The following is a 16,919-nucleotide window of genomic DNA, read 5'->3' on the forward strand; positions in this document are numbered from 1 at the left end:
GAAGAAAGAAGATGGAAGACCTTATCCAGATTCTTTTTATTATTATTATTATCATTATTTAATTTTTACCTCCATTATTATTGCTAAATTCTACGCTCCACAATCAAACGCCAGCGAATCAAATGCCCATCCCAACAAAATCATTGGTGGGCCACACCTGTCTTATACTCCCCCCACCCTTTTATTTATTTATTTATTTTTTTGACAAATTTCTCTCTCTCCAACGACACGTCTCTCTCTCTTTTTCCCTCCCTTTTCTTATTAACTTCATTATTTTATATTACTGCACCTGAACCCGAGCGAGTTGTTTTACTTAAATCAGGAACGGCCTATAATAGGATTCAGCCAGAATTTAGGGTTTCTAATATAATATTGTAAAGTCAGACTAATTAAATATTTGTGAATTGGAAATAATGGTGAAATTTGGAGATGTGTAAAATTGGAAAGATGAGATGTAAGGGAGAAGGTATATTGTCTGAATGTTTAGGCATTAATGTCAATTAAAGAAGGCAACGAAGAAATCGTGTTAGCCTTTTGAAGTGTTTGGTTTTTGTTGGTTCGTCATGCTGTTTAGATGACCTAACTTGTCATCTCAGCATTGCCGACACATGGTTTTTTTTCCTCTTAAAAAGAAAAAGAAAAAATATATTTTTTCTATCTTACTATCCACCAAAAAAACAACAATAATAAGAATAATAAAATAAAACCAAGTACTAAAGTAGGTCCAAAGTCCACTCGGGCAACAACTTTGTAGTGAGGTAAAGGTGTGGATTCTTATTGATGAATCATATTCTAGCATCATTATAACTCTTTGAACAAAATTCCAATGTTGTCGTCTACCAACTTTTCTATTTCTCTCTCTAACCTTTTTCCTTTATTTTTAAAGTTCCCACGAGACAAATCAAAGAAAAGTATCATAATTATTATTCCAATAATATTAGCCTACTCTTGGTGCCCATCTCTTTCTAGCTAATCCCTTTGCACTCAAAAGAAGTAATGGGATGTAACCTTTTTGTTTTCTTACCCGTGTTTATTTTGTTTTTGATTCTACTCAAAATTCTATGTACTGATCAACTGAATACAATTAAGTTATTTACCATGCAACGAAATTAAAAACAAAAAAAATTCTTCCCAAAGAACAAAAAATATTTACAGCGATGGGTGCAATGTGTCTGACAGATTTTTACGGTTGAAGTAAAGAACATGAACCCATATTGACATGTATGGAATTGTGCATAAATTGAGCAACACATGGTGACATGGTCATGAGATGGCCATCTTGTATTGTATTGTAGTGAGTTTGAAAGATGGGGATGGGGGGAGAGACAGGCCATGTGATATATATTTACTTTGCCACAACTTCTCCAAAGGGAGCCTACTTGATGACATGATACTACTGCTGCCGAGTGGTTTTAAAAAGGGCAACCAAAAGGGAACATTCCGGACCAAATCATACCAATTATATATAAACCCCATCTCAAGTTAAGACGTACTCAACACAAACAAATAATAATAAATAACCCAAAATTGGAAGCCTCACAAATCTTAAACTAAACATAATTTTTGGGCGTTACAGCTTAACAGAAAGAGCAGAAGAAATGGTTTTTTCTCTCCTTTTTATTTTTCATGGACAATTTTATTAAGCAAGGTTAAAAGATCAAAACACAAGTGCTGATGGTTGGCGCATATACACGGCATTAGAGAATTGTTTGTCCCTTGATGTATATATGTTCCCCACTCCCACGAGAGAGAGGGATATGGAGAGGGGTTTTTCTTTTTTTTTGGGGGGGGTCTAAATTTATTTGTTGTTGGGTATAATAATGAGGGGATATCAGTAGTGGGGTACATATGGTCAACCTATGTAAGTAGCGAGATAGAAGGAGCATTCATAATTTTTTTCACCCAATTCCAAAGATTCGTCTGTCTCCTCATTCTCTCCTTTGATTATTAAGCCCCCACACACACAAACAGCGGCCACCACCAAACCAACCCATTCCCATTCCTCTTCTTAAACCCCCATTTCCCTCTCTCATCTTCCCCCACCCAATTTCCAACTTCCCACGCCAATTTTGAATTTACCCAGATGGGTTTTGACGATCTCTCTAATACAGGGCTTCTCTTGGGTTTGGGATTAACGCTTCCCTCTAAGCCGTCTCCGCCTGATAATCTTTCTCAAACGCCCAAGAAATCAGTAGCTCTGTTCACTTTCTCCCCTTCCGCCGCTAATTCCGAGCCGTCTTTAACTTTGGGCCTTTCCTCCGACGCTTACCTCAACCTGCAGGCCGCCGCTGATGCGGTTGATTTGTGTCGCCAGCCCTCGCCCCACAGCGCGGTTTCTTCATTCTCCAGCGGCGGCAGAGTGAAGCGCGAGAGAGACGTTTCCGGTGAAGATATTGAGGAAGAGAAAGCTTCTTCTCGAGTCAGTGATGAAGATGAAGATGGCTCTAATGCTAGGAAAAAACTTAGGCTAACCAAACAACAATCTGCCCTCTTGGAGGAGAGCTTCAAACTTCACAGCACTCTCAACCCTGTATGTAGTAATCTCGCTTCTTGTAATTACTCTGTCTTATCATTGATTTGTTAATCCGAGCATGGTTTCATTTAATTACAGAAGCAAAAACAAGCTTTGGCCAGGGAGTTAAATCTGCGGCCGAGACAAGTTGAAGTTTGGTTCCAGAACAGGAGAGCCAGGTAAATAAACAATCAAATCATCCCTTCCCCCAAAATTGAACTTGGGATTTGAATCGGATCAGAGAAACTAAATCAGGGGAGGGTTCAATTTGCAGGACAAAGCTAAAGCAAACAGAGGTAGATTGCGAGTTCCTAAAGAGATGCTGCGAGACACTAACAGACGAAAACAGGAGACTGCAGAAAGAGCTGCAGGAATTGAAAGCCCTGAAACTCGCACAGCCTCTGTTTATGCAAATGCCGGCGGCGACACTCACCATGTGCCCGTCGTGCGAGCGGATCGGCGGCGGAGTAAACGGCGACGGCAGTTCCAAGGGCCCATTTTCGATGGCTCCCAAGCCCCGGCTTTACAAAGCCTTCACCAATCCCTCTGCGGCTTGCTAATGCTAGGATAATATGTATTAGGAATTACCTAGCAGAAAAACACCCCCCCCCCCCCCCCCCCCCCCCCCCAAAAAAAAAGGAAAAAAAAAGTTAGATAATTAATTAAAGGAGGAAGATCCCCAGAAAGCCCAGGATTTTTTGGTTGGGGCCTCCCTAGTTCTAGCTGGTTCTATAATCAAAAAAGAAAAAAAAAAAAGAAAAAAAAAAGAAAAACGAAAAAAACTTAGTCCGATTAAATTAGTTTAATTTGTAGAAAAATATAGTAATTACTAATCCAATTACTATGTCTCCTTATTTGATTTCATATGTTTGTATATAAAGTAAATTAATATTATTATTGAAGAAATATTTGTGATATGATGACTTCTCTCTCTACTTCTCCGAGTCCCCTTCTCCAATTTCATGATTTCCTTTCCTTTTTCCCTTTTGACTCATTTATTCATTTTTCTACAAAAGTAAAAAGTGTCATGATGAATGGCAACACTAAAAGCAATATAGATTGCCTTAAATCCATCTGTTCAAATTATTGTGCAAGATTTTAGACTCATAATTAATAGGGTAGGTTCCATGGATTATGAGACTCGATCAGAATCTAATCATGTTAATATTTTTGTTTACAGTTAAATTATACTGGATTGATTTCATATTGATATTTTATTGGAGAAAATAAGTGAAGCATGGAATTGGCATTAAAAGAATTGGACGGAAAAAGGGTAGTGTATGTAGTCAAGGGGGGTGGCTAATTAGTAGATATGAAGATTTGATGTGATGATTAAGAGAGAGAGAGAGGCGTGTAAAGTAAGTAATGAATAGATAAATTGACTTGTAAAGCAAAGATAATAATGCAACATGGGATAAAGAAAAGGAGAAAAATAAAATATAAATATATTTATATTTTAAAGTCACGTGAGATGCTGGTGCTTTATGGAGACCAAGAGTGGGATTCCCACGTGAACTCAATCCAATCCCAATCCCATTCCCACTTTTCTCTAGGAATTTTATACGCGTCCTTTTGAATTGTTTGCTTTTGGGCCTTTTTTTCCCGGCCCACTTAACTTTCCCGGAAAACAAGACCCGGCGCCAGTTTCCCGGAAACTTCCAATCACTTTCAATTCCATCTTCCTGGAACTGCAAGTTTCGTTCAACTCCTTCTTACTTATTCGTGTCTCTGTGCATGTGGGTGGACTTTTTATCTAGTTACACGAATCAAGAGAAATGTGATATTGTTTAGGAAGTAACGGTCAATTTGTTATTTTTAATTTTGGTTTTTAGTGTAGAATTTGAAGGCGTCACGTTGGAAAGTGGCACTAAATTCCATTTTTCTGACTACACCATGACCATACCATTTTTTTAGTTTATTATTAGAGGAGAATGGTCTTTGGTTTAATTTTCTTTCCCACTATCTAACGCACTGCATGCCCTGTTCCCATTAATTGTTTTCCATTCTACCAAACTATCAATTTTCCAAGAACAATCATGGAACTTGCCCGCCAACTAAATACATATGTATGTGTGTAATCAAGTTTTAAGTTAAAAATAATTCACGTGGGCCAAGCCAAAACCGCATCAGCGTGTCACGTGTGTGCTAATGATATATATATATAATTAAACGTGGTAATAGACTAATAGTAATGTATTCCATTTTAATTTTCCTTTTTCTATATAACCCTATTGAAATCCTTGTACCCAAAACAATAGTGCGTACTATAATATTTTTTTGGTGTATAGCGAATATAATTTTCTAGTTACTCTTAAAGTATTATAATGTTGAAGGTTACTAAATGGTTTTGGTACTTTATTTTTTAAAATAAAGTTCAAGGGAAGCTTTTGTCTTTTCCCATTTGTTTTTTCTGATGTGGAATGTATAAGATAGGTTGGAAGAGGTGACACACAACAACCAATCCTCTGGATCCAAGACAGATGAGCTGACCAGAATTTTCTACAATGGAAAAAAACAGAGTTGATTTGACTCGACACTCACACCATATATATTGCATTGAAAATCATTTCGAATATTTGGTTAAAATAAATCTAACAATGGCAGCTAAATGTAATATCCATAAAATATAAATCGTCTTATTTATTTAATTTAGTGGGAGTGTAAATTTGAGATATGGACCGTGGGCTTTATACATTGAGCCAGTATACCTTCCAGAAGCCCAATTTATAACACAATCCAAAGCCTTGGCGACTCCCGTACAAATAAATTATTTATTATAGTTGCTAATGTGACAAATTATATTAATTAAATAATATATGTGTAGGTGATGGTGCTTTCTCCTTCATTTCCTCATTTTTTCGTCTCTCTATCTCTTACCCTTTTCCGACGACCACTACGTCTTTGCCATTGCGGTCGCCGTCCGCCATTCATACAGAACATATATCATTTAATTAATATAATTTGTCACATCAGCAACTACAATAAACAATCTAATTGCAATTTACCACGTCGTTATAATATTAGTTAATTAACAGTAAAAAAAACCATTTAGAACTATTTCTCAAACTTCAAAGACCAAAAGTTTTTATTTTAAAATTTCAAGGACCAAGTTGACACCTACTTTAAACCTCAATAACTAAAAGTGTTCATTTTGAAACTTCAAGTACCAATTAAACATCTACCTCAAACCTCAGGACCAAAAGTGTTCATTTTAAAACTTCACGAACTCAATAAACAACTACCTCAAACCTCATGCACCAAAAATATTTTCTTTAATTTTAACATTTTTCTCTATTACTTTAAGCTCCTCATCTCTCTCCAAATCCTTTTAAATCCACCAATTCTCTCTCTCCTCCTCTCCAGGTCACTCACCAGTCTCTCTCTCTCCTTCTCTCCGGGTCACTCTATCTCCCTCTGAATTTTCTCAAATTCCACCCATTCTCCCTCACCTTCTCCATCCCACTACTCTTAATTTCTAAATATTCTCTCTCCACATTTTAAATTACACTTTTCTCAAATAATTTTCTCCCAAAACTTTATTTATCTCCGGATCCTTTCATAATTTTTCATTCTTATTCACTTTTAAGACTATTTTTTTTCTCTAACTCAGTCCCTGAACCTTGAACTCTAATTCAAATTCCTTACACAAATTATCATTTATTTAATTTCATTTGAAAATAGAAGGGTGGGTGAATTGAGAGAGAAAAATTTGTAAACATTGAGGAATACTGTTTAGAAAGACATATAAAACTAGACGAATTGAGAAAGATAAATATATATTTGGATGACAAAACAGCTCTTAAAATAATAGTATTAAAATGATAAATTTCACCTACATAGCACGTGTACTCACTAATATCATTTAAAAAAGACATAAAATTATTTAAAAATTACACAGGTAGATGTGTATAAAAAAAATGTCAATACAAACATAAATTTCCCGACTGAAATTAAAACTATTATTACAAACCCTGCCCACATATTAACTTCCTGTGCACAAAGGACATGTTTGGATGCATCAACAAAAACAAGGCGATACAAGAACAATGATCATATTCATAAAACCCCGCTGTACCATACAACAAACCCCCAGAGCCAACTCAAGTACATTATCAATGTCGTAGAAATTGCTAGTTGCAAGTGTACCTACAAGTTAGATGGTAAGTGATCACTGACGTCGTTCTTTAGATTGAACTTCTAACTTGAGTACCATAGATACAATTACTCAATTTTATTTAGAGAATCGAATCCGAATGAAGGAAAAAATTAAAACAAATAAATATACAATAGAAAATAAATTGGTTGAAAGTTCGGAAGTTGATTTCAATTATTGAATATCTATGAACTAATTAGTTAATTAATTAAGATTTGAATCACCTAGGTCAATCGTTCTCAAATCTTAACTGCCTTCCGAACCCAAGCTAATTTTCCTTATTAATTAAGAAACCAATATCCATATCAAGTTTCAATAACAAGTAAGTGTTTTAATGAATAAGGATTTATAAACTACCTCTATGATCTTAAAATTCCTTTAGTTATGCATACCTGTTCTAACGGTAAACTATCCCTCCCGAGCATAAAATTTTAAGTCTACAATCAATGAATCTATGACTAGTAGATTAAAGACATTAACCATAGAGAAACATAAATAAAACATTTAGATCATTCAATCAAGAGAATAAATGAACCAATCCATAAAGTTCAATCACTATATAAATCCTTAAAACAAAAAATTTAGCTTCACATATTGAAACTAAAATAACAAAATTGTAAAGAAAATTCCATAACAAAACTAAAAAAATAGAGGAAAATGAGAGAAACTCAATTGTGTTGATTGATTGTCTCCAAGCCTTGAAAATCCATCTTTAAGATCTCAAATTGCGCAAAAAAAAAAAAAAAAAAAAAGACTCCAAAATTCCTCCCCCTAGCGGTGCAAACAAACCCTTCTTTTTATAAGAAAATTGCGGTAGCATTCAGACACTGGAAACACGATTGAGATGCTACAGGCAACAATTTTGAGACTCTAAGACACTAGAAACAGGGTTGGGATGCTGGGACAAATTTTTCAAAGACGTTTTACATTCGTAGTATTGAAAAGCTACCGACAGCTGTATCTCAACACTATCTCCTCGGATTATGAGCTTAAATCTTTGTGGTGTATTCCTCCTTTCTCATTTTGATTCCAATTTTTCCCTCAATTTGATCTAAATACAAAACATATTTTATGTAATTAAATCTGTCATGAGTAATGCAACTAATAATCCAACTACAATCCACGTGAAGTATAACTTGGGCTACCAATAGCATACCAAATTACCCCCACAAAACACTCAGATCCAAAATCCAAAGACTTCCCCGACGACCTTTTAGATTCCGCAACGTATCGAATTAAGAGCAGTGGCGGATCTAGAAATTTTGTTGAGGGGGGCTTCATATTAATTTATGATAATTAATTCCAAAGAATTTATAAAACTAGCAAGATTCTTTTTGTAAATATGCTCTACTAACTTAGTGTCGAATATTCAATTGAAGGTGGAAAAGAAGTTCTCAAGTACAAGGGACCTGCAAAAGACCAGGTATATCCTGAATGGTTTGAGTCACAGTACGCTGACCCATCTCGTACAGAAAAGGTACTGGTTACATCAAACTTCAAGGTTGATTGGCACACTCTTGAAATCGGAAAGAATAATACATTTGTGAAGATAAGAATTAACCAGGAGAACAAAAGGATTCCTGTATATCATGATACAATATGGGTAGATACAGAACCAATCGAGGTCATAGACTTATCAAGCCTAAATAACGTTAGCAGAAAAATAATGGAATCACTATGGAACGAAACCAGTCAACTACAGAATGAGAATATGATTCTCAAAGAACAATTATCTATAAGAACTATTATTACTTTTTAATCCCCTTATCGAATTTTCTTATGGTATCTTTTAATTTAGATTTCAAATTAAATCTGGTTCAGTTTCATAATTAAGAGTTCAGATTCCAAGATTTTACTAACTAGAATGCTTGAGCGCAGGTTCAAGGTTCAATGCCTTTGTAATATACATTATTAAAAGGTCAGGCCCTCACACTTATGTACATCCGCCCCCGATTGGGAGCAAGAATCATTAATCATGTGGTTCAAACGAATCCACCTGTCTTTTCTGGCTGCGTTTTCCCACCAATTCGTAGGGTTGGAACTCTGCGGCAGAGGTTGATCCTCTGCTCTCGTGTGCTTAGATATTGGTCTACACCACAACTAAGAGTCTAATTCATCTCTTAAGTGTCCACCATCGAAAATCCGAAACAATCAAACTTCATTAATTGAGACCAAGAATTTGTCGAAATTAATATAGTTTAACATGGGAAATTAAAGTCAACGTACGTAGAAGGCAGTGACAGAGTTTCCCGGTACGACATTGATCTTCATGCTGACTTTAACCAACAGGAATTGGTTCTTCGAAGCAAACCCACATCCTGAAAGACAACACACAACATAAAATTATGTTCAGATCTTGAAAATTTCTCTCTTTTTTACTTGTCCGCTGAATTAAAATGTTAAATTTCCCCCGAAGTTACCGGAGGCCTGGTCAAGAACGAAACGGATTGCTGTTCCGCCGTGGGGTTGGTTGATGTGGGAATCGGACCACGTAATCCTGAAATCTTGGAGAAATTTGGCGACGAAAAAAGAAAAAACGAGAGGGTAAAACGCGTGGCCATGGCTGCTCTGTTTCAATCTGATAGGGAAGAATTCAGAACTGTGGGCAGTCAAATGGAAACACGAATCAAGAGGCAGAGAGTGAATTTTCCGGGTTGCCATAGATATATTTTCATGACTCGCTGTCTCAGAGTCAGACCCACGAAGCAAAGATTAAAGGCAAAACTTGTAAGGATTGTGGGGGCCAATGCAATGGCTGCCCCATCACCATTATTCATAGCCATTGGAGCTCTGGAATAAGGCGCCCAAGGAGGTAACGTTTACTTAGTTCGTGCAACTCTGTACAAAATCAGCCACTGGAATTCACATTCAGATTGATGGTTGATTTTCTCCCATTTCAACTGCACACCTTTGAAAACTAAGCTTATAAACACCCTATTCCCACCTCTGTGTTTCGTTGCATTCTGCCATTCACTTTCCAAACCAAATTGTGAGGAAGCAAGTTATAATTTTGAACAACAAAAAGTGAAAACAAAACGCCATCGCAGGACTAGACTGGGTCTCCGAAGATTATGATTGATTTATGTGGTGGGGTTGGTGCAGTGCAGAGAGCAGAGGGGGGGCCTTGGAATTAAGTTGCAGAAGATATGGAGGATATTCTATTAAAGTATACACGACAATATCACAGTGAGTTTGTTGTGGTTTAGCCAGCTTTACAAACTTGTACAAATTCCCATCCCCTCACCATTTTTTTTTTGCTCTTGCTCAACAAGTTCAAACAGACAAAATACAAATGTCGGTTAGGCTACACTTATATTTATGAATGAAGCAATTAAAGTTAAACCATGGTTTATTAATTCAATTCAAACTGGGGTTTTACAAGTTCAGAAATTGACAATCTGGGTCGACGATATAATAATCAAATTTTTGGGGGGCATGGCAGAAAATTGCCGAAACCGAAACGAAATCCTGTAGACCTCTTGCTTGGGAAGAAGAAAGAAGGATATGGATATGGATATGGCGTGATTAGGTGGGAGTGTTCAGAACAAACTCACAAGAAAACTTCATTAAACCAATAGAAAAAGAAAAAAAAAAAAGACAAAAGGGAAACGAAAACGAAATCCCACTCCCACACAGCTGCCATTGCGCTGCACACCTCTGGTTATGGAAAAACTTTGCAGCATTTCGGAGTATTTCCAAATTTTCCTCTCGTCTTCTGCCTCCTCCTTTGTCTTTTGCTTCGTCGTTTCACTGTTCCAATAAACTCTTCTTCCATCTTCTTTTCTCTTTCCTCAATTATTTTTTCCCATTTCCAATCCAAAGTTCAAACCCCTTCATTTTTGTTTTCTTTTTTACTAGTTAATTTTTGGGTTATAGTTTTTTGGCCTTGGCCTTCGGGGCTCTCCTTTCGAGTTCTGAACTTCTGAGGGCTTCTGCACTTTTCGGTACTCCCTCTTTTTTCTTTCGGTCTCTGCAAATTTCATTTCTTTTTTCCTTTTCTTTTTCATTTGTCTTCCACGTTCCATCATCTCAAATATCTTTCCCAGACTAAGACAGATTCAGAGCAAATTATATTCATATATTTGCACGTACAAGCCAGCAATAAAAATAAAACAAAATCAGAAGCTAGCTAATCTCGCCGATTCAGATTAACTCTCACTTCACTCTTCAACTTCATTCGCCACCCACTTTTTTTTCCCCTTTATCTCATTCCTTTTTATCCCTTTCTTGTGAATAACTTTGCAGCTTGGTTTTATTTTTAACCTCCCCTTCTCCAGGGAGAATTCCCTGTCTCTTTCGCACCTCCACTGAGAAAAAAGAAGAATGAGTTGTGAGTGTAACAACAATGGCGTCATTGGGCGCAGCAGAATCTTGTGTGCGACTGTTCCTTTTCTCTTTCTTCTGATTTTGGCATCGACCCAGATGAGATTCATGGCTGAAGGTAACTGGGTATCTTTCGAAACTTCAAAAAGAGTTCAAAAACTTGAAATTTCATAATTTCAATTGAACTGTTCCTTGTGGACCTGTTTTTGTTTTTGCAGGAAGATTGGTTCCAAAGAGAGGCCAGGTCAGTCCATAAACCAGCCCCCTCTCCCATTTCTTATAGTGTAATCCTGTTTTTTGAAGGCTAATTTTGGTTTGTGTGTTTTGTTTTGGTGAATTGGGATAGACAGTGGGTGAAGAGAAAGTGGTATTGAGAGGACAAATTGGGTCAAGGCCTCCAAAATGTGAAAGGAGATGCAGCTGGTGTGGGCACTGTGAGGCCATTCAGGTGCCTACAAACCCACAAAAATCAGCCAACACAAACTCTTCAGCATTCAACAACATGGCTTATGCAAGAGATGAAGCCTCCAATTACAAGCCCATGAGCTGGAAATGCAAATGTGGGAGCCTAATCTTCAACCCCTAAACAAATAATCCATAATACCCCACTTTTCTTTCTGTAAATTAGTGATTATATATCATTGTTTCTTTTTAACTTAACCCACTCTTCTTCTTCTTCTTTTTTATTTCCTCCTCTATCTGATCTCTTTTGTTTTGGAACTGTTTTGGTACTGAAATTCAGGGTTACGTTGAAAGCAGGCATTTGATGATGAGTATTATTATGTATTGGGTTTCTTTCTATAACATGCAACAGCCTCATTCTAATACATAATACATAATTAGTCCTGAAAATACCAAATAGGTCTCAAATCTCAATCTATTAGGTAATTCTCAGATTTAGCTTACATTATTAAAAAATCTCAATTATGTCAAAAGGGTATTTCATGAGGAGTGCAACTTGAAGTTGGGACAGTGGAGTACGAAGTCGTGAATGTGGAGTTTGATTAAAAAAAGTTTGTAAATTGAATAATAGAGAGAGAAAGAGAGGGTCTGAAAAGCAAAATGGAGTAGATTTTGATGAGTGGTCATTGGCAATGGCATTGGAGTAAGGAGAAATTGTTAACCGCACGGCACTATTTGGTGGCCCCAACTCCGAGAAACAAAATACTTAATAATAACCGAAAAATAAAAAAATAAAAAAATAAGACACAAGAGAGATCAGACAAAGAATTATGGTTTTGGAACTGTTAAAAAACATTTCCCAACAAAACTTCAAACATTTCCTAGGTGGATTCTCATTTTACTACGACCATTCAAATTACAAAGCTTTTTCTAACTTCAGAGTTTAAATGGATTAAAATGACATCCCAAAGTTAAAAGCTATTCAATCTTTCTTTCTTTTTCTATCTTTTTATGCAGACAAGACTCGACATAAGTACAAGTACTCTCATATCTTGTGAAAAGCCAAATTATATTAGATGTTATGAACCCAAATCACTTTGCAGTATGACATCAAAACCAAAGTCCTATATGGTCATGTATTTGAAACTATAAGTAACACAAAATTATCCAACATCATTCAATTCAATTCATTATTGTGAATTGGTTATAATTCCCATGACAACTTTATTTTCAGGTTTCCATAGGCAGATGAAATGAGATGAGATGCTTAGGAAACACATGCATGCTTCAATTTAATGTTCCCTTTGTAAAAAGCTCTGTCCTTTGTTGCAACCTTTCTTGAATCTAAAAGTAGCAAAATTTATGTATACATATAGCTGCATAGTATATGATTAGAAAACAATTTTGATTGGCTCTTCTATCAAAATATTCTATAGATAATGAATGAAGGAACAACTCATACCATGCTATTTTCATAGGATCCATTTTTTCAAATTTAGAATTTTGAAAAGAAAGAAGAGTAGACTGTCCTATACAAAGGAAAAATCTATCCATCTCTCTCTATATATACTCTAAATAGTCTAATGCATATCCTTGCCTCCCACTATGAAGTAGTGAATTGAACCTCTCTGTACATTTGATTTGCCCTGAGGAAGGCATGCTACCCAACTTTATTTCATTTCTTCAGATAGGATATGTCTTATTTCCCTTTTCTAGACACATCATTCCAATTTCAGTAAATTTGTCTAGGTGATAGTATCATAAAATGTTTTTACAAGTTGAGAATTAATATGGAATTGATGTATGCATGTTTATATTAGGATCGAGATCAATAATAATCATCATCGTCTCACGTGATTAAATAACAGTAAAGAACATCCCAAATATCCTTGGAGAATTGGGGATGATATGATTGTGAATTCAATTAAAAATTTAATCTATAATTAACCCATCTGGATTTAGATTTTTAAGCTTATAAAAATTGTAAAAAGTTAATGTCAAGGTCAACCATAAGAAGTACATAGTGGGGTCAAGAAGAGTGTCAAATAAAACTTCATAGCATATTCCACGAAACTCTAAAAAGAAATGTAGCTAAGAAGTTCTTCGCTAATACATCAGATCGATAAATGAATATTTTTTACACTAAATAATAATATAATAGAATAATGGCCAACTCAGAAGTAGTTGCAAAATCACACAAGGAAATCATATAGAGAGAAATGAAAAAAAAAAGAATAGAGATAATCATAACAATGTAATCTTGTATGTTAAAAAACCCTTTGTGACCAGAATCATTTGAATAGTGAGTGAAACAACTACTCGTCGTGTTTAACTTAGAATTCTGTGTAAATTATTGATCTTAAAGATGAGAGAATGTCGGTGCAGAAATCGAGAAAATGCAAAACTGAAAAGCTGGGGCTCGGCATCAGCAACAGTGGAGGGGAAGAAGAAAGGATTCTGATTCCTCATGGTCATGGCTTATTTCTCAAGCTTTTTTGTGCTTTTTCATCGGTACTAAAAGCGTTGAAAACAACCCCACTTTCCCAGCTGGGCCATACCCAATCCTCTTCCCCCTCACGGCCACAACTGAAACCGCCATGATTTTCCTTCTCATAAATGTATTAAATGAGAATCACTTTCCCAATCAGACTCCATATATTGCCACCTTCCATGCCTTTCGCCACAAATTTCACCAAAAAGAAAGCCTTCCCTTCAGAACTTGGCCACTGCCACTGCACATGGAACCCCCCCTCCCTCCTCCTGTGCAGTTGCTTTCCTGTCTTAAAACAAGGGCATTTAATGGAGGTTGCTATACAATACCAGATACCTGCATGTTTCAAAAGAATGCAGCCTCAATTAAGGCACAGGGAAAGGAAGCTGTCTTTCAACCAAACATACCCAAACCATTTGATGTCCATTGGTTTGTATTGAATACTGATTCTGAATGGTCCAAGAAAATATTCACACCTCTCTCCAGGCCCATCATGCCATTCATAGTACTAGTATTCATATCAAAATGAGAATTTGCATTTCTTTTTAAAAAGTAAAATAGTATTTAGGAAGGTTAAAATTGAAGTTAAATTCAATGCACTCAGAGGCTGCACTCTGCCCTTTCCTTTGAAAGAGAACAACTAACCTACCAAGCAATACCAGCCACATACTTCCAATTCCAACACAGTAAAATATCTCAGAAACTACCAACTTTATATTTCTACTTTGCCACTAATAATAAGTCAATAAATAAACTGCTGGAAAGAAGAAATAAGGGTAAAGTTATGTATATTATTCATGTACCTACCTGCCTTAGTCTTACTATTAACACCAATTTTCATAGAATGTTTGACCTGATTATTTCAAACTCTAATTTCTTACATCTTAGGAGGGAACATAAGACTAAAAATTCCATGTTAGCCTAATTTTACTTTATTGGTGAAAGTAACCTACATTATCACTTTCTTTCGCTCAGGGCATCCGATGGGTGTTTAGGCTTTTCTATCCATTTTGGTTCCTAAAATAATGGATGGTGTTTGAAGCATTCTTTCTCTCAAGCATCGGCCAAATTAAATCATTCTTCCTCTCTAACAACAGTCTCCCTCGTGCAACCATGATCTACAAAACAAATCATTCTCTAGCTCACCTCATCCAAACCGCTCTCTTTTGCTACAACCGATACGTACATACATTGACTAGGACAAGTTTTCTTATTTTCCTGGTTTATCTCCCCAACCTAACATATGAACTCCTTGATACTTGGTGTTCTACAGGTGGTGGTCGCCCAAGATGACCAAAGAATAAGTTGTATTGTACACTGCTCATGAATAGAGAGGTTTTGTTGACATCTTCACTTTTAAACATAAAAAATAATTCAGATACAAAGACAATTGTATTAATAATAACATACTGTTAGCGGAACTTAAAACATTCACTTATTTGTAGTCCTCTTTTATATACAATGCTCGCTACTAAACAGTAAACAGTAGACAGTGGAAGTCCAATAGGGAACAGAGAAGCCGAAACTGTGCCTCTTCAACTGACCAACTAGGTTGGACATCATAGACATGGCCATTCAATCCTTGCACTTATCTGCCTGTAAATCTGTAGAATCGACCTACCACACCCATCTTCAAATTAGTCATCGTGGGCCTACAAGCAAGGATCTCCTTCATTTTCTGCTGTTCCTTTTTCCTAACTATATTTTCTTTTATCAGTAGTGGTTGGGGGCTTGCTAGGCTAGCCTATTGCACATAGACAAGCTTTCAATGGTCAAAGAACCGTTCTTAGATTAGAAAGTCAGGAGGCTAACATCCATCGTTTTAAACTCGATCTAAAAAATTTTGTTCAATTGGATGAAAAGAGTTTCAAGACTCAAACCCAGAAGGAAGAAGTCCCACCTCATTTTGGACAAGCAGTCAATGATTTAGGATGTTAATTCTAGAACACATTACTGTATAAGTATGTGTAAATCCTAACACGTGAGTCGAGCCAACCCAGAAGCCTGCAATCAGACTGCACGATCTTTTGAATAAAAGCTTTCTCTAGAAACTTTAAATTGATTGTGTCTACAAAGATTCACTTCATTTTGAACAGCAGAATACATGAATTTGGGAGCTAGTTCTTTTTATAGGAAGATTTAGCATGCTAATTTAATAACACATAATTGAAGAAGTATGTAAAATCCTAACATGTAATGATTTCAGGCCAGCCAAGAATAATGCAATAAAAAACATGGTTCATTGAATAAAAAGCTTTCTTCAGAAAACTCATCATAGCTGTCAATGACCGTGCACAGGACTTTCCACTGACTTCTTCAGGTTCATCCTAAAAATTAATAATCATATTCAGTCTACTAGCAGCCCGGCTATCATCCCTCCCATTTACCTAAAAGGCCATGCCAGTGAAGATCTGCAACTCCAAGAAGTTGAACTTGAACGAAAGAAAAACCTGGAAGCACATCCTTATCTAGCGGGGTCGAAATAAAAAATGATGTAGCCAGAGTCTTCTTGATCCAGAGTTTCGCTGTAGATGGCTACTCAACTGCACAGGAATATTTGCATAAAGTTTCTGTTCGATGTATGAAAACTTCAAATTCCAGCCATATCAGGTTAGGAATGACCATTGCATACTTTTTTACTTCATATGATGTCAAAAAAGTTGAAGGATTTTCACAAGCCTTTTACCCCCACATGACGTTGCTCCATAAGACTAGACTATCGTCCATGAAGTCTACAAGAATAATATAAGTTGCATAATGTTTTTTTTCTGGAGTGCCATCTTCTCGAACAACTTCAACCTGTGCACTCCGCTTGAACATTCACGGTGCTCTAGAGTGATGGAGCTGGAAGCTCTCTTGTTAAGAGAAAAAAAAAAGATCTCACATTAGCATACCCAGCCAAGAGCCTCTAACTATGCATTCATCAGGAGGAATCTCGATGAAAGAGAGATTGGAGAATAGGTGTTTATATTGCTTGAGGCGGATACAAACAGAATCATTCATCTTGGATTAGTAGAAGGTGGAACCTTTCTTCAGGT

General features: G+C 36.3%; 2 protein-coding genes and 1 long non-coding RNA gene across 6 annotated transcripts; 2 read left to right on the plus strand and 1 right to left on the minus strand.

The window, feature by feature from the left end:
- Positions 1 to 1,822: 1,822 nt before the first annotated feature.
- On the plus strand, positions 1,823 to 3,123 carry LOC111005491 (homeobox-leucine zipper protein HAT22). The gene is made up of 3 exons (XM_022277000.2): positions 1,823 to 2,530; positions 2,612 to 2,691; positions 2,787 to 3,123. The coding sequence occupies exons 1-3, from the start codon at positions 2,084 to 2,086 to the stop codon at positions 3,070 to 3,072; spliced, it is 813 nt and encodes a 270-aa protein (XP_022132692.2). The 5' UTR covers positions 1,823 to 2,083; the 3' UTR covers positions 3,073 to 3,123.
- A 5,683-nt stretch (positions 3,124 to 8,806) lies between these two features.
- Positions 8,807 to 9,225, minus strand: LOC148213389 (uncharacterized). Its single transcript, XR_015792119.1, has 2 exons — positions 9,086 to 9,225; positions 8,807 to 8,983 (listed from the first exon to the last, which is right to left on the minus strand). It is a non-coding gene; the product is annotated as an uncharacterized LOC148213389 (long non-coding RNA).
- A 164-nt stretch (positions 9,226 to 9,389) lies between these two features.
- On the plus strand, positions 9,390 to 11,746 carry LOC111005366 (EPIDERMAL PATTERNING FACTOR-like protein). Of its 4 annotated transcripts, none has more exons than XM_088126197.1 (4): positions 9,390 to 9,477; positions 10,943 to 11,106; positions 11,207 to 11,232; positions 11,335 to 11,746. In XM_088126197.1, exons 2-4 carry the CDS (start codon positions 10,989 to 10,991, stop codon positions 11,572 to 11,574), a joined length of 384 nt encoding a protein of 127 aa, XP_087982323.1. In that variant the 5' UTR covers positions 9,390 to 9,477; positions 10,943 to 10,988; the 3' UTR covers positions 11,575 to 11,746. The 4 variants fall into 4 exon arrangements, 3 of the variants coding, with proteins under 3 accessions (XP_087982323.1, XP_022132531.1, XP_022132530.1); XM_022276839.2 differs by lacking the exon at positions 9,390 to 9,477 and adding an exon at positions 9,488 to 10,609; XM_022276838.2 differs by lacking the exon at positions 9,390 to 9,477 and adding an exon at positions 9,489 to 10,609 and having other exon boundaries at positions 10,911 to 11,106.
- Positions 11,747 to 16,919: the final 5,173 nt, after the last annotated feature.

Source organism: Momordica charantia, assembly GCF_013281855.1.
Source record: "Momordica charantia cultivar OHB3-1 chromosome 1 unlocalized genomic scaffold, Mcharantia_2.0 BLBB01000001.1, whole genome shotgun sequence".
NCBI classification, from domain to species: Eukaryota; Viridiplantae; Streptophyta; class Magnoliopsida; order Cucurbitales; family Cucurbitaceae; genus Momordica; species Momordica charantia.